Genomic DNA, 19,936 nt, shown 5'->3' with positions numbered 1-19,936 from the left:
TAGCTAGGCAGACAAGAGCTGGGCAGAGCCCCATCCCCCCACCCCCCTCCCCCCTCCCCCCGACCACAACCCTAGAATGTCAGGTGACCATCAAGTGATGGTCAGGTGGTTAAACAGTCTCCCTAAAATAATAATTCGTCGCAGCTAGCAGCAGGGACAGGCAGTCTCCCAGTAGAAAGAAAACACCTGAAGCTAATGATCAGCAGCTTCCCATTAAGATCTCAGGAGCTGGGCAAGTAGATACAAGCATGTGCACTAAGATGCAAAATGGCAAAGTTTAACTGATATATGACCTTCCTCCAAAAATGTTCAACTAGCAAGGGAAAAATGCCTCAAATGAGCACACGCACAACTTGAGTAAACACACGGAGCACGTGGCCCCTCTGGTATGCTGGCAGACCAGTGCACATGTGGACAAGCCACCCCAAGGAAAAATCAAGGGAGAAGAAACTCAAACCCCAGAACCATGCCAATGTATAAAAGCCCAAGTCAAAGGCCAAACAGAACACTTGAATCTCTCAAGTTGCTTGCTTGGCCCTCTACCAAGTGTACTTTACTTCCTATTGCTCCTGCTCTAAAACTTTTTAATAAACTCTCACTCCTGCTCAAAAACTTGCCTTGGTCTCTCACTCTGCCTTATGTCCCTTGGACAAATTCTTTCCTTTAAGGAGGCAAGAATCAAGTTACTGAAGACCTGTACGGATCCACTGCGAACAAGCCCACACTTCAGCTCGAAGTTGCAAACTGGTGCCATGTTGCCAGTGGGTCAACAGCTCTAGAGTTTCAAGGGCAGCTCTAGCTCTGACCTCACAATTCCACTTGGCATTACCCAGAAGGGGCTCCCTGTGGTGGCTCCACTCCTGCAGCAAGTCTCTGCCTGGACACCAGACTGTCTAAATATCCATTGAAATCTAGGTAGAGGCTCCCATGCCTTCCTAGCTCTGCTTTCTGACAACCTGCACAATTAGCACCACATGGATGCCACCAAAGCTTATGACTCATATCTTCTGGAGCTGCAGGTCAAGCTACATCTGGGGCCACATGAGCCACAGTGGGGGCAACTGAGGAGCACTGTTCTGGAATTCTGGGAGCAGAAGCCCAAAGAAGCCCTGGGTGGTAAGCTCGTGCGGGGAGGCCCAAGCCCATCACCCAAAACCATTTGTGCTAGAGCTCTGGGCCTGTGATGAGAAACAGAGGCTCAAAGATCTCTGAAATGCCTTCAGGGTCTTTCTCCCCTTGTCTTGATAACCTGTTCTGTAAGTACCACTCTCCTTAGCAAAAATTGCTGGGCCATACCTTGGTTTCCTCTCTCAAAAAGTTTTTTCATTCTTTACATGGCCAGGCTGAGAGTTTTCCAAATCTTCTTTTCTTTCCCTTTTGATTATAAATTTCATCTTCAGTCTTTTTCCTTCTCACAGCTTAATGTAAGCCATTAGAAGTAGCCATGCAGCAGCCTGAATGCTTTGCTGATTAGATAGGTCTTCTTCCAGACATTCTAATTCATTGTTCTAAAATCGTGAATTCCATAGAGCCCTCAGTCATGAACACAATCCAGTCAGGTTCTTTGCCACTTTATTACAAGGATGCTCTTTACTCCAGTATCTTGTTCCTCATTTTCATCTGAGACCTCATCAAAATGGCCATTACTGTTCATATTTCTATTGGCATTCTGCTCATGACCATTTAAATAATCTCTAAGAAGTCCCAGTTTCCCTAGCCTTGCCTTCTTCTGAGTCCTCACCAGAATCACCCTTAATGCTCCATTCACAGCAATATAGGCCTTTTTTTTCTATCCTGCTCCACCAAACTCTTTCAAGTGTCCATCCATTACCCAATTCCAAAGCCACTTCCACATTTTCAGGTATTTGTTATTAGCAACAGCCCCACTTCTCAGTATCAATTTTCTGTCTCAGTCCATTTTGTGCTACTGTAACAGAATACCACAGACTGGGTGATTTATAAAATAAAATTGAAAAACAGGTTTATTTAGGTAATGGTTCTATAAGCTGGAAAGTTCAAGATTGAGATGCTGCATCTGGCAGCTTCTGGTGAGGGCCTTATGCTACATGAAAACATGGCAGAGAAATAGATGAGGTACCAGGCATCTGTAAAAACGGCAAAACATGGGAGGCAACCTCACTTTACAACGATCTGCTCTCACAGAAACCATTCCACAAGAACTAACCCAGTCTTGCAAGAAAGACACTAATCCATCTTAACAACATAATCACCTCTTAAAGGCACCATTTCCCAACACCACCACATTGGGAAACAGTCTCAACATGGGTTTTGGTGGGGACAACCTATATTCAAATCATGGAAGTTTGAACATGAGAAGTGAAAAGTGTGGCCTTCAAAACCAAGATAAATACAAAATCCCACCACTAAAAGAAAGAGGCTGTTCACTTCCAGCCTGTTCTTTACTCTTTCAAAGGCTACACAAGATGTTTACTATTTAGGGTAGAATTGTTTAAAAATTATAACTGTGCATTCCTAGTTGTTATGAGAAGGCCAACAACAACAAAGGTAGGATAATCCTTGCCCTTTCCAGGCCATCTATTACAATTGGGAAGAAAGTAACAGTAAAGTACAAACACCAAATTTAGAGTACAGACTGAAAGCACTGACTCAAAGGAAGAAGAAATCACATCTAATTGTAGTATAAGTTGAGCATCCTGAATCCAAAACTCTGAAATCTGAAACGCTCCAATGAGCATTTTCTTTGAGTACCATGTTGGTGCTCCAAATATTTCAGATTTTAGATTTTTGGATTTAGGATACTAAACTGAAAAGTAGTGTAAATATTCCAAAATCCAAAACACTCCTGGTCCTAAGCATTTCAGACAAGAGATGCTCAATCCTTACTATTTATTTCTATTAAAAAAGAAAGTAGAACCTCAGTCTTCAAGGATGCATATAGTTAGGCATATCTGATGGAAGAAAAGACACGATTTTCTTTGAGGGAGCTGATTAAATATAGTGTAAAACAAACTTTCTCAGTGGTTCCTCATCTGAACCACTGATGACTGCAAATGATGTGATTATATTCTCAATTCTGCCAAGGATGATATATAATTAGTACCATTCAAGAAGCACAGGACAGAAATTGGAGATAATTCATTACATTCAATGGATAGCTTGGAGCCACAGTTCTCAAATTAACACGACTCAGGAACTTGGAGGGCTTGGCTTGTTCAAACAGACTGCTAGGCCCCAGCCTAGAGACTGATTCTTTCGGCAAACCGAAGAATGTTTTAGGGCACTAAGAATTAATTCTGGTTAAGAAAGGCTGATATAAAGTATATCTTTATTCGAAAATCATGTATGTTCTTTAAAGTAAATACTGAAAACAGAGACCAGCATCTTTACTTCATCTATTCAAGACATTATCTTGATCTGTTTCACTGCAGTCTTATCTTTTGAAATAAATATTCTTGGTTATTACATATGAAGAATATATACAAACACTGTACCAACCTATACAAGCCCTAGTACTAAAGAATATGGCCAGTGCATGCAGATGTGGTGTGCTAGAACAATGATTCTCAGGCTTCTGTAAAAAGATGGAAGTTCTGCCCACTTATAGCACCAAAGGGCAGTTTACCAATCCTTTCATATTAGAAGGAGTCTTGAGGTGGAACTTTAAGTGATCTCTTGCTCAACTAGACAAAATATTTATTGAAATACTCTCAATAATATGTCAGCAATATATTTACCATTACTGATAAGATTTTTTATATTTATACTAAATAACAACTTAGTTGAGTAGAAAACTCTTGGGTCCTAACTACTTGAGTTCACAACTTCTCAACCCATTGACTTCTGTCACATTGTGTAACAGAGAAATCTGAAGAAATCTGTATATAACCTATATTCACTAATTATCCCCATTTACCTTGATTCCTTGGCCTGACTCAACTCATAGTTAGCTTTTTCTTCTTAAGGCTTATAATTTTAAAAACTTAACCTGAACTTTTACCTAGGTGTGGGTCCCCTTCCACTGATCTTATCTGAAATTTTCTGTTTCCCTTAATTATACATATCTGAAGTTGGGAGTTTTTGTTTTTACTTAAAGTCTTCTTTCAGCCGGGGGCGGTGGCTCAAGCCTGTAATCCCAGCACTTTGGGAGGCCGAGGCGGGTGGATCACGAGGTCAAGAGATCGAGACCATCCTGGTCAACATGGTGAAACCCCGTCTCTACTAAAAATACAAAAAATTAGCTGGGCATGGTGGTGCATGCCTGTAATCCCAGCTACTCAGGAGGCTGAGGCAGGAGAATTGCCTGAACCCAGGAGGCGGAGGTTGCGGTGAGCCGAGATCGCGCCATTGCACTCCAGCCTGGGTAACATGAGTGAAACTCCGTCTGGAAAAAAAAAAAAAAAAAAAGTCTTCTTTCATTATATCTGACCATCATTTCTGTTCCAAGTGTCTGAGAAAGTAAATCCATTTTTACAGAGTTTATTTAACTGTTTCCCTTTTTCAACTTGTAGCCCTTTCATCTAGTTTGTTCTCTCCTTATGGGATTTCTTTCCTTCGTTGGGTTCCCAGTAACTTTCTTTCATAGTCATTACCTCAAAACATTCATTTTCATCACTTTATAGTTTTTTAATGCTTTGTGAGTTTCACAAGTTTGTTCTTCACAGATACTTCGCTATCCATAACATTAAATTCACGTCTTTCTAGTCTATTGTCTTTAAAAATGGAATGTCAGTTTTGCTACCATATATTAGTTCCCAGTCATCCTCCCTGTTATCTGCTTCCCTTTTCAACTTGTAGCCCTTTCATCTGCGTTTGCTCTCTCCTTATGGGATTTCTTTCCTGATTTAATGGAGCCACATTTATTTTTACGTGCTGTACAGCATGCCCACTGTTTTTGTCTTCATTTTTTCCTGGTTCCTTTCACATTGACAGGGCAACTCTTCCTTCAGTGCTTCAGATTCTCTCCCTTCTTCTTATTCTGCAGTATTTTTTTCGGAGAGCTTTCATTTTCCCCATGTTAAAGCACAACCAACCTAGGCTCAGTTTCTGCCAAACAGAGAGGTACAGATCGCCCTTGCTAAAAGAATCCCTTCCCAAAATGATGTGCAAGATCTAAGCAATTCCCAGTGCTTATATTGAGTGATTCTTAGAACAAAGGGGGGACTTCCTGTATTCCAAATAACTAAACTCCCTAAAACATTGAACAGGTGGAATTTTTGAAATTCTACCCTTTGGCCTCATGCTACCTACCTACCTGGGCCCTACCTACCTATGTCCTACCTGTTGTCGCGGCTCAGGACATGCTACCCCAAACTACAGCCACTTGAAGGCCATTGTGACTTTCCCTCTCCTTTCTGTAGGACAACTAGCGGTAAAGAAATTCTCTAAGCTACATCTTCTGAAAGTATGTCCTTTTTTGAGACAGAGTTTCACTCTGTTGTCCAAGCTCGAGTGCAGTGGCATGATCTCAGCTCGCTACAACCTCCCCATCCCAGGTTCAAGCAATTCTTGTGCCTCAGCCTCCCGAGTAGCTGGGACTACTGGTGGGCACCACCACACCCAGCTAATTTTTGTATTTTTAGTAGAAATGGGGTTTTGCCATGTCGCCCAGGCTGGTCTCAAACTCCTGTCCTCAAGCGATTCACCCACCTCAGTCTTCCAAAGTGCTAGGATGACAGGCATGAACCATCACACCCGGCCTTGAAGTCATTAAACCCTCATGTGACAAGGGTCCCACCCTATACCTGGAGGAAAGGAATGTTACACAGAGAGGCCAAGAAGAATCTCAACAAACAAACCTAAGTTCCCCCATTTGTTACTATTGGATAATATCCTTTTTGTCCAATCATACTTCTATATGACTGACTGTCCACTGTTCACTGAACTTACACACAAAAATACAGTTTTTCCCAGATCTGTGGGACTTCGGGTCTTCATTTCTGAGGGCTCCTATGTAATGCAAAACTTTGATTAAATAAATTTGTTAAGCTTCTCTATTGTTAATCTGTTTTTTGTTATATGGGTAATAGTCATGACCTCTGCAATTGGTGAGGAAAAGACATTAGTTTTTCTCTCCTCCACTACCTTTTCTAGGCTCAGTTCAGTTCACCATCTTCTCCATGCAGCCCTTTCCTGCCATGAAGACCCATTCTGACCCCTCACCTCTTTAAAGGCTAATCTCTGTCAGTGCCATACAACGTACCACTTGTTTTGTAATTATTTCTCTAACTCCAGGTCAGGTTAATCAATGTCAGTTACACTTTAGACTTCTGTGTAAAGAATATTTGTCAACTGGCAGAAATGCAGTTACAGAGAACTTCATAAAGAATCCAAACACTTCCACTAAGGTTTAATTTTGCACAACAGGTACAATTTAGGCAACCAAATATCTAATACTGAGTTTAAAAAAAAAACAAAAAAACCTCAACATTCCAGTTTCTCATCTGAAGCTCTTGGAAACAATCAGTTTATTTGTAAGTAGAAAAAAGGCTCTATATATTAAAAGATAAAAACATAATAAGTTTCCATTGCTTAAAAAAAACTTGCTAATTAAAAAAGTTAAAATAGCATGTAACATACATGTTATATTTATAGAAAGAGAGTTTTTGTTTTGCTTTGTTTTGTTTTGTTTTGAGTCAGTATCACTCCGTCACCCAGGCTGGAGTACAGTGATGTGATCTCAGCTCACTGCAAGCTCCACCTCCTGGGTTCCAACAATTCTTGTGTGTCAGCCTCCAGAGTAGCTGGGATTATGGGTGTGTGCCACCATGCTAATTTTTGTATTTTTGGTACAGACAGGGTTTCGCCATAGAGGCCACACTGGTCTCGAACTCCTGATCTCAAGTGATTTGTCTGCCTCAGCCTCTCAAAGTGCTGAGATTATAGGCACAAGGCACCATGCCTGGCCATATAACATAATTAAGAACATAAAATATTCTTTTGGGTTGGGACAGTCTAAAAGTACTATAAGCAAATATTATATACCAAATCTGTCAGGATCCAAAATCCACACAATTTTGTTTCAATGAGATCTATTATATTACATTCATCACCTCATTTCTGCTTATTATTAACTTATTTTTAATACAACTCACTCATATTAATGATCAGAGTAAAAAGTCTACTTACCCCACCCATTGTAATTCCATGAAGAAGTGCAACATAAGGTTTCTGGCAAGAAGCTGAAAGAAAGAGAGCTGCAATTTTAGTTATAGTGTTTAAAATACTTCCCTTTTTCTAAAATATCACATTATATATACTATAAAGATTTTCTCTAGGAAATTTTAGCAAGAAACACCAAAGAAAACTAAATGGCTTGTAAAATACATATTTTTAAATGTCAATCCAACACAATCCTGATTATCTATTCATTATCATTTAACAACATAACCTTCCATTTTAAACAAAAGCCAGGGCCCAGTGTGGTGGCTCACACCTGTAATCTCAGCTCTTTGGGAGGCCAAGGTAGAAGGATTGCTTAAGGCCAGGAGTATGAGACCACCCTGGACAATAAAGCAACATCTCGTCTCTTTTAAAAAAAAAAAAAAAAAATAGCCAGGTGTGGTGTCAGGCATCCGTAGCCCCAGCTGCTCAGGAGGCTGAGGTGGGAAGAACACTTTATCACTTAAGCATTGGAGGTTGAGGATGCAGTGAGCTGCAATCATGCCACTGAACTCCAGCCTGGGCAACAGAGCAAGACCCTATCTTTCAAAAATAAAAAAGGATTTCTGCCAAGATGGCCAAATAGGAACAGCTCCAGAGCACAGTTCCCAGCGAGAACACCACAGAAGGCAAGCGATCTCTGTATTGCCAACCAAGGTACCAGGTTCATTTCAATGGGACTGGCTGGACAGTGGGTATAGCCCAAGTAGGGCAGAACAAGGCAGGGCGGGGCGCTGTCCCATCTGGGAAGTGAAACACTGGACAGAGGATCAGGGACCCTTCCCCTCTGGTACTCCAGTTCAGATACTGCGATTCTCCCATGGCCTTTGCAACCCACAGGCAAGGAGATCCCAGCCAGACTGAAAAGCACTGCAAGTTACTAGCACAGATCTGAGCGGCAGCTGCAGCCAGCACTGCAGGTCATTGGCACAGATCTGGGCAGATGTTTTGACTAGCACTGAGAGCAACTGCCGGATGGAACTTCCTGCTCCCCAGAAAAAGGGGGAGCTGAAAGCAGGGAGACACGTGATATGGCTTGGTGGGTCCCACTCCAATAAAGACCAGTAAACTAAAGCCCTCTCACTTGAGAGTTTCGCAGCCAGTACATCAATTCAACCTTGACCTGGGATGATCAAGCTCGACTGGGAAAAGGCATCCGCCATAGCTGATCTTACCTGTGTAAACAAAAGCCAGAGGAAACTTACACAGCAGCTGGACTGAGCCCGTGGCAGCCCAGCAGCACCTCTGCAAGCAGACAAGGGACAGACTGCCTCCTCAAATGACTCCTTGACCCCTGCATAACCAAAAAGATGACACATACAGGAGAGCTCTGGCTGATGACTGGTGGGTACACTTCTGGGATAAAGCTACCAGAAGAAAGATTAGGCAGCAACACTTGCTGTTCTGCAGCCCCCGGGGGTGATTCCCAGGCAAGCAAGGTCTGGAGTGGACCTCCAGCAGTCCTACAGCAGAGGGGCCTATTGGAAGGAAAACCAAAAAAACAAAAAGAAATAGCTTCAACATCACTCAGAGACCCCATCTGAAAGTCAGCAACTTCAAAGATCAAGGGTAGATAAATCCACGAAGATGGGAAGAAACCAGCACAAAAAGGATGAAATCATCAAAGACCAGAATGCCTCTCCTCCAAGGGATCACAATTCCTCACCAGCAAGGGAACAAAACAGGATGGAGACTGAGTTTAAAGAACTGACAGAGGCAGGCTTCAGAGGGTAGATAATAACAAACTTCTCTGAGCTAAAGGAACATGTTCTAATCCAATGCAAAGAAACTAAAAATCTTGAAAAAAGATTAAACAAAATGCTACCTAGAATAACCAGCACAGAGAAAAACAAATGACTTGATGGAACTGAAAAACACAGCATGAGAACTTCACAAAGCATACACAAGTTTCAATAGCTGAATTGATCAAGCAGAAGAAAGGATATCAGAGATTGAATATCAACTCAATGAAATAAAACGAGAAGGCAAGATTAGAGGAAAAAAAAGTGAAAAGAAATGAACAAAGCCACAAAGAAATATGGGATTATGTGAAAAGACCTAATCTACGCTTGATCGGTATACCTGAATGTGATGCGGAGAATGAATCCAAGCTAAAAAACACTCTTCAGGATATTATCCAGGAAAACTTCTCCAGCCTAACAAGGCAGGCAAACATTCAAATCCAAAAAATACAGAGACCACCACAAAGATATTCCTCAAAAAGAGCAACCCCAAGGCACATAATCGTCAGATTCACCAGGGTTGAAAGGAAGGAAAAAATGCTAAGGGCAGCCAGAGAGAAAGGTCCGGTTACCCACAAAGGGAAGCCCATCAGACTCACAGCAGATCTCTCAGCAGAAACCCTACAAACCAGAAGAGAGTGGGGGCCAATATTCAACATCCTTAAAGAAAAGAACTTTCAACCCAGAATTTCTTATCCAGCAAAACTAAGATTCGTAAGCTAAGGAGAAATCAAATCCTTAAAGAATAAGCAATTGCTGAGAGATTTCATCACCACCTGGCCTGTCTTACAAGAGCTCCTGAAAGAAACACTAACCATAGAAAAGAACAACCAGTACCAGCCACTACAAAAACATACCAAATGGTAAAGAGCATCGACACAATGAAGAAACTGCATCAACTAATATTAAAGTTGATTAAACTATTTTGACTGAAATAAGCACTCAAAATAGTTTAATCATCTTTATTTATGCCTGGCACATGGTATTAAAAGTTTAAGTAAGAATGTCTATTGAATACATTTTTGACAAAGTATACTGTCCACCTCATTTTTTGATTCCATTTCCAAAGCTCTGAGCAGCACACACATACCAATAGCATTGTTCAGCATATATTCTTCTCTGAAGAAAACTGGAGCTAACTCCTGGTTTGCGTTTTTAGCTTCCGAGATCACTAGGAAGGAAAGATTACAAATCAAAAAAATGATTTAATAGCCAGCACCGTCAACTAGATTAAAAGTATTATGATAATTAAATACTGGGGGAAAGGGAGCACTCTAAAATGACTTGTTAAAATTTTGAAGTTGCCCCTGCCATAGACATATTACAGTAACACATCCATAGTCCAAAGTCAAAGCTTCAAGGCAAGAATTCCTATTCTTGTTTTCCATTGCTTCTTACAAAATGTTAGATTAGAAATTATAGGCTGGGCATGGTGGCTCAAGTCCTGTAATCCCAGCACTTTGAGAAACCAGGTGGGAGGATTGCTTGAGGCCAGAAGTCTGAAACCAACCTGTACAACATGGTGAGACCCTGTCTCAACAAAAAATTTTTAATTAGCTGGTATGGTGCCACGTGCCTGTAGTCCCAGTTGCTCAGGAGGCTGAGGTGGAAGGATCACTTGAGTCCAGGATACCAAGGCTACAGTGAGCCATGAATCACACCATTATACTCTGGCCTGGACAGAGGAGTGAACCTTCTCTTTAAAAAATAATAATATAATTGCAACAAACTGCATTTTCTTTTGATTATTTTCCCTAGCACCTAAATTAACATTTGTTAGACATACATTTCCTTTGGTAATATATCTTAATACAAAATGTATTATATATATGTGTATAGTACCACAATGTGTTGCATGTCCTTAAATATTTCTGCCACATTCATTTCCCCCATAATCATTTTTTGAGCATATATTAAGTACCAAGTACTGTTTTAGGTATTGCAAATAATGAGACAGCAATATAAGATGGCTGTCCTGGAGTTCAGACTGATAAGAAAGAGACTACTAAAACACATTCTTTGTCCTATAAGGATGGGGTGCTGTGGTAATGGGAGTAGGAGATGTGTAATTAATTCAAAGTAGGCTTCCTATAAGAGGTAACCCTAAGCCAAGTCTGAAAAGGTAAACCCTAAGCCAAGTTTGAAGAGGTAGATAAGAATTTCCTAGAAAATAACAGGAAGAAAAATTATGAGTAGGGGAAGCAGTACCCTACAAAGGCTCAGTGTCAAGAATGGAGTAAAATCAAGAATGAAACAGTTTTAAAAGACAAAAGGAAAAAGGTGACGCTAGACAGGCAAACAACATACTGACATTTTTATTAATATCAATAGAAATGTAACTTCTCAAAGACATTGCTACAGCATACTACTGCCTGGCTTAGAAAACAAATGCCCAGTAAACATCTACTGAATAGTGAACACTATCAAATGGTTTCACTTCTATTGCAATCTTCTTTAACCCAGAGTTCACATCTCCTACCATATTTTTCCTCCAATCAATTTGAAGACTGTTATCAAAGCTTTCTCTTTTATATACTGAAAGCTCATATGCCTTTCCTGTCTTTAAGTCCTATGAATATTATCTATTAAAACACAAACTAAACATTTCATAGAAAAGTTTCCTCTTTTTTGGGAAAGTATTACATACAAAATGTCTACAAATTTTTACACTAACTCTAGAATTCTCTTTTTTGTTTGCTTTGAGATAGAATCTCACTCTGTTGCCCAGGCTAGAGCAGAGTGGCACATTCTTGGCTCACTACAACCTCCATCTCCCGGGTTCAAGTTATTCTCCTGCCTCAGCCTCCCATGTAGTTGGGGGTACAGGTGTGCACCAACACGCCCAGCTAATTTTTGTATTTTTACTAGAGACAGGGTTTCACCATGTTGGCCAGCCTGGTCTCCCAACCTCAGATGATCTGCCTGCCTGGGCCTCCTACTCTGGAATTCTGATATCTCTTCCTTCAAAATGTTCCATATGTTGACTTCTTTTCCTGGTTTTTAAAAGAAAAATCTGACATCTACTTTTGTCATTCTGAGGTTTCACTGATATATACCTAAACAAATAAAAAAGACTGTTGGTCTTTGCCTACTGTCCTTTATTCAGATCTTATCACTGCTTACCAATTCTAAAAGGAAAGGAATATAGTTTTATTGCCTTTGGAATGAAGCTCTTTTCTCTCAAAAACCTTCTCAAATTTCCTTCTAATTTTTTCTGATACAATTTTTATTCTAACCAATTAGTTCCATATAAATTAAATGTTCTTCGTAATCAATTTTTGAAAATTTTCTGAGTGTCCACTTATTGTCTTGAACTATGATCTTTTAAGAACTAAATTTCCCAGACTTGAATCCATTGCTTTATATGTGCAAACTACAATAATTCTAGAATAAAATGTCAATATAAAATTAGGCCTATATACAGAAATAGCTCAGTCAGAAGAAGCTAATAAACTCAATACATAAAGCTCTGCCTATCTGTAAACTGACAAGATCACAGGCCACAAGAAAGGCTAATTTAAGGCCGAAAAGCGATATTTTAAAAATATGCATGTTGTTGGGAGGCCGAGGCGGGCAGATCGCCTGAGGTCAGGAGTTTGAGACCAGCCTGGCCAACATGGTGAAACCCTGTCTCTACTAAAAATACAAAAATTAGCTGGGCATGCTGGTGGGCACCTGTAATCCCAGCTACTCAGGAAGCTGAGGCTGGAGAATTGTTTGAACCCGGGAGGTAGAGGTTGCAGTGAGCCGAGACTACGCCATTGCACTCTAGCCTAGGCAACAAGATCAAGGCTCTGTTTCAAAAAAAAAAAAAAAAAAAAAAAAAATCCATGTCGTAAGCAAAACAATAGATTCAAAAACAAGTCAGTTAACAGATCAGTTTAAGCAATCAAAAGTTTCCATTAAACTGCAATTTTAAAATTCAGCTAAATTTAATAAGCATTTGAAATTATGTCCTGAATCCAGCTTTTTTCCTATTCCTAATGTAATGGTTTACATAAACATAAGTTTGGTGAACAAGCCCAAAGATTGTTAATACAATACAAACAAACAAATATATAAAATTTAAACACAAGGAAACAAACCATACCTGAACCCTACCAATTCCATAAGAAACAAAATACAAACGTAAAGTTTCAGTATATTGTATATATAATATGGACAATTATAGTGGTTATGATATACACGTGACACGGATCCTGAGAACAAACATTTCTTATAACATTTAAAAATGTGTATAGACAGACTGACCTGAACAATTTTTGAAAAATAAGGAGAGCTTCTCTTATTTATTTCAGCATGTTTAAAAATATGTAAAAATATATTTACAATGTAACAGGATAAATAAGTACATAGAAGATGCTTGCTTAGGGATCATGAATAGTGGGAAGCATAGAAAGTTATGGAAACATGTGAGAGCATGTCATATTTGGAGAATGGCAAGCCACTCAACATGGCCAGATTGTCAGGTTTGATGACTAACAGAGCTGCTTAATATAAGCTCTTCTAAAATATAAAGTTGACCCATATACCATAACTGGACATTTTGTTTGGGATGATTCAGAGAGAGACAACATATTTAAATTTCAAAAGGGTATCTGTGTAGTGAGAAAAAAATAATCAGCCACGCTCATTTGCTAATACTAATCATAAAAGTCTTAAAATTCATTTTTTCTAAGAATGTATTAACTTTATAACAAAAAATTCTAAAAAGTAAAGCAAATTACAAATTATTACAAAAATTTAACAATACTTGATCAGTTCTAGTGGGGCAAAAGAGCATTCAGGTGAAACAGAAAAATTTTTACCTCTGATATCACCCCCAGCACAGAAAGCCTTTTCTCCAGCTCCCTTTATAATAATCAGGAAAGTTTCAGGATCTTGTTCCCACTTCTATTCAAATGTAAAAAAAAAAAAAAGATGGTATAAGCACATTATGAACACAAACTCATTAAAGTTATATGCATATGCACATATATAATACAATCATATATTCATATACACGTGTGGCAGTACATATTCTTCTATAAGGTATCCAGAAGAACGAATCTCATCCCATTCTTCATTGAATGAACTTCATTTGCTTTTCTCGGATAAAGTAGAGGCTACTTCAAAAAGGCTGCTAGATGAGTACACTGCGTGATCCAAATTTCAAGACAGCACCTGAAATCTTTGCCGTAACTTTGATAGCAAGATGAACAAATATGGGCTTAATAATAGTGAGTTATATGAACATAAATTTGGAGAACAAATCAACCCCAAGACTGTTGATAAATAGAGCAATAACCTTTCTACTGTGCTGATACAGGGCTCTCTGTCCTCACAAATGTGTAAGTAACAGAATGAAACTACTTATGATACTGATTAAAATATGCAACTGATTTTGGTTTGGTAAAGACAGCTAATAAATAGAATGAAAGAATCAAGAGCCAATGAAAATGTGAAAGTCTAGAACAATGGACAAAAAGAAAGTTAGTTAAGAAAACTTAACAGGTGTTCTATCAATCTATAGATCTAAGGTTGAGTATCCCTTACAGGAAATGCTTGGGACCAAAAGTGTTTCAGACTATTTTAGATTTTAGAATATTTGCATACACATTATGAGATATCTTGGGGATTGGACCCAAGTCTAAACACAAAATTCCTTTATGTTTCATATATACCTTATACATATAGCCTGAAGGTAATTAATTTTCCCTTAGGGATGCTGAACAAACATTGTGTTGTGCACTTGTGTTTGACTGCGAGTCATCAAGAGGGAGGTGTGGAATTTTCCACTTGTGGAGTCATGTCGATGCTTAAAGAGTTTTTTAATTTTGTAGTGTTTTGAATAAGGATGTTCAACCCCTACTAGAGAATAAATATGTAACGCACAAGGAAGATGTAGCTGAACAGATGTGATTGTCCAAAAGGTTCATGCAATATTGGACTACATTAATTACATTAATAGAGAAGTTTTCTAACATGAACATTTCTAATTTCTTCCACTCTGGTCCAACTCTAATTTGCAACAGTTGGCTTATTTCTATATATCACATTTTTGACATATTATAAAGGTATCTCAAACAGAAACACAAGAATGGAAGACAGATTCATCAAATGAGAATTAAAGAATTGGTAGCCAGGGGAAAACTAGTATTTGTTCAACATCTACATAGCAGAACGTATTAGGTACTTATACAGTCTATTCACTTAATGTTTACATATCATCATCCCCATTTCAGAGCTGAGGAGAGTGAGGTACAGAGCTTAACTTTCTCAGCTTACACAGTTAATAACACAGTTAATTAATAGAAATCCAAGTTTCAAACCAGTCTGACTTTAAGTCCTGTTTTTCTACTATCCCATGCTGTTCACATAGAAAAGTTTATGGCCTTCTCTGAGAAAAAGCAGAACAAGCAGTTTCAAAGCAGCTGTCTTCAAATGAAAAGGCCGTCATGTGGAAGCAAATTAGATTTGTACTCATGCCCTCAGAGGCAGAGCCAGTATCACTGGTTTAAAGGTCAGAGAAACGCAGAGTGCCAGAACACAAAAAGAAACTTGCAAACAAATCAGTGCTACATAAAAGTCAAAGATTCTGTTTCAGGAGGCATCGAACTCCTCATCACCAGGGATGCTCAAGAATAACCTCACAGGTGAAGCACTGAAGCCTCAAGAATCAATGGGGCTTAGCTAAACACACATCCCAGGGCAACATGTGATTCTATGAGAGAAAATACCAGAAATGTCCTATTATGATATTCTTCTAAAAAAAAAAATCCATATAATTGCTATAAGAAAATTACAAACCTTTAGCTGTGGATAAATCTGCTGAATCATATTAACATTCAATGTATTTAGCAACTTTGGTCTGTTTAGTGTTATGACTCCTGCACAACCTTTTTTTTCCAATAGTACCTCTTCTGTGGCATCTGTGTGCTTGGACATTATCTGTATAAACAAAGAATTATGACAAAATTTCTTAAGTTTTTATCACAAACCAACATCAAAACATACATATCAAATGCAAATCTTACATGTTAATGATAACCAAAGGAATGAGTAACTAGGTACTTCTGACAAGTTTCTAAAGTTATTCAGATTACATAGATGAGCAATTCCAAAGCAAATCATGTAATTCCAAAGCTCAACTTTAGAAACTTGTCTAAAGTTTCTAAAGTTATTTAGATTACATAGATAAACAATTCCAAAGTGCACACCTCCTAAATTTTTAAATTTTTATTTCAGAGCTAATTGAATAAGCTGACTTATCATAGAGCCCAGTCTGGAATTTCTTGGACACTGAAATACTCTTAAATCTTTTAATTTACTACTGTATATCAAACTCTATGTTACATGCTAAGAAAGCAAAGAAGAAGAAAGAGCAAATAATTCTGACTATTGTAGCTATGGTCAACTTGAAAATAAAGGTGATATTTGAGTTGGGGCTTGACGTATCCCAAGAAAAAGGCGAGGCGAGAATTCCAGGCAGAGGAAACAGCACATGCTAAGCCATAAGCAATGACTATTTGAAAATGTTAAGATGTTAAAACATTTGTGGAACAAAGACTGCGTTGAGGAAATGAGTGATGAGACGATAGGCAGAGTAAGTAGTTTGCAGCCAGATTATGACAGACTTAATAATTGTGAAGAAGTTGCCTGTACACTGACTTAAGGCCTTTCGCAATATAACTTAATCACCAGGTCTCACTACTCATGTATTTTGCAGTATTAATAAAACACCTGTGAGGAACACAGTTTTAACTATACAGTGGTTTCCCAGGACTCTGCTATGTCCAACCATTAGGACTCTTGACACCACCATTCTTTTCTAAGTACTGGGATACATGTGCTGAATGTGCAGGTTTGTTACATAGGTATACATGTCCCATGGTGGTTTGCTATACCCATCAACCCGTCATCTAGGTTTTAGGCCCTGCATGCATTCGGTATTTGTCCTAATGTTCTCCCTCCCCTATCCCCCACCCCCCAACAGGCCCCAATACATGATATTCCCCTCGCTGTGTCCATGTGTTTTCACTGTTCAAACTCCTACTTAACAGAGAGAACATGCAGTGTTTGGTTTTCTGTTCCTGTGTTAGTTTGCTGAGAATGATGGCTTCCAGCTTCATCTATGTCCCTGCAAAGGACATGAACTCAGTCTTTTTTATGGCTGCATAGTATTCCATGGTGTATATGTGCCACATTTTCTTTATCCAGTCTATCATTGATGGGCATCCGGGTTGGTTCCAAGTCTTTGCTATTGTAAATAGTGTTGCAATAAACATACATGTGCATGTGTATTTATAGAATGATTTATAATCCTTTGGGTATATACTCAGTAATGGGATTGCTGGGTCAAACGGTATTTCTGGTTCTAGATCCTTGAGGAATCGCCACACCGTCTTCAACAATGGTTGAACTAATTTACACTCTAACCAACAGTGTAAGAGTGTTCCTATTTCTCCACAGCCTCACCAGCCTCTGTTGTTGCTTGATTTTTTAATAATCGCCATTCTAACTGGCAAGAGATGGTATCTCACTGAGGTTTTGATTTGCATTTCTCTAATGACCAGTGATAATGAGTTTTTTTCATGTTTGCTGGCCACATAAATGTCTTCTTTTGAGAAGTGTCTATTCATATCCCTCTTCTACTTGATTTTTTTTTCTTGTAAATCTGTTTAAGTTCCTTCTAGATTCTGGATATTAGCCCTTTGTCAGATGGGTAGATTGCAAAAATTTTCTCCCATTCTGTAGGTTGCCTGTTCACTCTGATGACAGTTTTTTTTGCTGTACAGAAGCTCTTTAGTTTGATTAGATCCCATATGTCAATTTTGGCTTTTGTTGCAATTGCTTTTGGTGTTTTAGTCATGAAGCTTTTGCCCACGCCCATGTCCTGAATGGTATTGCCTAGGTTTTCTTCTAGAGATTTTATGGTTTGGTGTTTTACATTTAAGTCTTTAATCCAACTTGAGGTAATTTTTGTATAAGGTGTAAGAAAGGGGTCCAGTTTCAGTTTTCTGCATATGGCTAGCTAGTTTTCCCAGCATTACTTATTAAATAGGAGTCCTTTCTACATTGTTTGTTTTTGTCAGGTTTGTCAAAGATGGCACCACCATTCTTACTTGTTCCTTTAAGTAAAGACAACACTTAAAACCTTGCATGGGAATAGTGTGCAATGTACAATCGAAAGGTGAAATTGGAAAATTTTAACTGGAGAAGGCCAATAAAAACTAAACAGCATACTTATTAGCAAAACTATCTAATGAAACCTAGAAATACATTTTTGACTGCATTAAGTAACATGTTTATATATTAAGTTCTTCATGAAGTCAAGTTGCATATTAAATATTGGAGTTAAGTTTTGTTAAAATTATCAAACAAAAATAAAAATCATTTATATTCACTTAAAGTTACAGGAACAGTTATTCAACAACAGACAAAGTTGCGTCTTTTCAATTTCATTTGAATTTCTCACTGAGATTCTCTAATGAGAAATTCAAATCAAAACTTTAGCAATAGTAATATATATTTGGTAATCACATTGACAATGACCAAAAAGTCTGATATACACACACACACAAACACAAGCCTGATACATTCTTATGTTGAGTATAAGTAAACAAATGTACTGTGGAAGGATAAACTATTACAGAACCTGAGAAAAACAGTCTGACAACACTTTTTTTTTTACAGATAGATACGCATGGTTTTTATTTTTCTAAATGCTAGGAAATACTGTTAAGGATTTTTTTAACTTTTAGGTTCAGTGGTACATGCGCAGGTTATATAAATTCATGTCATGGGAGTTTATTGTACAGACTGTCATAGAAGCCTAGTACCCAATAGTTATTTTTTTCCGATCCTCTCCCACCTCCCACCCTCCACCCTCAACTAGGCCCCAGTGTCTATTGTTTGCCTCTTTGTGTCCATGTGTTCACATCATTTAGCTCCCACTTAGAAGTGCGAACATGCCGAACATGCGACATTTGGTTTTCTGTTCCTGCATTAGTTTGCTAAAGATGATGGCCTCCAGGAACCTCCACGTACCTACAAAGAACAGGATCTTGTCCCTTTTTATGGCTACATAGTATTCAATGGTGTGTTTATCACATTTTCTTTATCCAATCTGCCACTGATGGGCATGTAGGTGATTCCATTGTCTTTGCTCTTGTGAATAGCACTGCAGTGAACATATGTACGCATGTGTCTTTATGGTGTTATGATTTAAATTCATTTAGATATACATCCAGTAATGAAATTACTGGGTCAAATGATTGTTCTGTTTTTAGCTCTTTGAGGAAATTACCACACTTATTTCCACAATGGTGGAACTAATTTACACTCCCATCAACATTATTTTCTCGACAACCTCACCAGCATCTGTTATTTTATTTATTTATTTATTTATTTTGAGACGAAGTCTTGCTCTGTTGCCCAGGATGGAGCGCAGTGGCGCAATCTCAGTTCACTGCAACCTCCACCTCTCAGGTTTAAGCAACTCTCCTGCCTCAGCCTCCTGAGCAGCTGGGACTACAGGCACAAGCCCAGCTAATTTTTTTTTTGTATTTTTAGAAGAGACATGTTTCACCATATTGGCCAGGCTCGTCTTGAACTCCTGACCTTGTAATCCACCCTCCTTGGTCTCCCAAAGTGCTGGGATTATAGGCGTGAGCCACTGTGCCCGGCTAGTACTAACGAGGGTCAATCCTGCTTAGTTTACGAGATCAGATGAGATCAGGCATGTTCAGGGTGGTATGGCCATACACTACATCTGTTATTTTTTGTTTTTTTAATGCTAGCCATTCTGACTGGTGTGAGATGGTATCTCATCATGGTTTTGTTTTGTATTTCTCTAACAATCAGTGATACTGAGCTTTTTTTTTTTTCTCATATGTTGGTTGGCCGCATGTGTATCTTCTTCTCAAAAGTGTCTGTTCATGTACTTTGCCCATTTTTTAATGGGGTTGTTTTTTCTTGTAAATTTGTTTAAGTTCCTTATAGATGTTGGATATCGGACCTTTGTCAGATGCATAGTTTGCAAACGTTTTCTCCCATTCTGTAGGTTGTATGTT

At 38.7% G+C, this 19,936-nt stretch overlaps 1 protein-coding gene across 6 annotated transcripts in view; it reads right to left on the bottom strand.

The window, feature by feature from the left end:
• Positions 1–19,936, bottom strand: part of HIBCH (3-hydroxyisobutyryl-CoA hydrolase) — a 157,298-nt gene that overhangs the window by 84,646 nt on the left and 52,716 nt on the right. For all 6 annotated transcript variants that reach the window (XR_004273258.1, XR_004273257.1, XR_004273259.1 and 3 more), the window contains 4 exons: positions 15,672–15,812; positions 13,691–13,775; positions 9,973–10,053; positions 7,108–7,160 (listed from right to left, as the gene is read on the bottom strand). Coding sequence is in view for 3 of the 6 variants with exons in the window: in XM_032292635.1 (XP_032148526.1) it covers positions 7,108–7,160; positions 9,973–10,053; positions 13,691–13,775; positions 15,672–15,812 (360 nt within the window). In the remaining 3 variants the exon portion in view is untranslated. The remainder of the gene's footprint in view (positions 1–7,107; positions 7,161–9,972; positions 10,054–13,690; positions 13,776–15,671; positions 15,813–19,936) is intronic.

The sequence above is a fragment of the Sapajus apella genome, unplaced genomic scaffold, assembly GCF_009761245.1.
Source record: "Sapajus apella isolate SASKATOON/1434 unplaced genomic scaffold, GSC_monkey_1.0 scaffold28, whole genome shotgun sequence".
NCBI classification, from domain to species: domain Eukaryota; kingdom Metazoa; phylum Chordata; class Mammalia; order Primates; family Cebidae; genus Sapajus; species Sapajus apella.
This window is presented reverse-complemented; position numbering and strand designations above follow the sequence as displayed.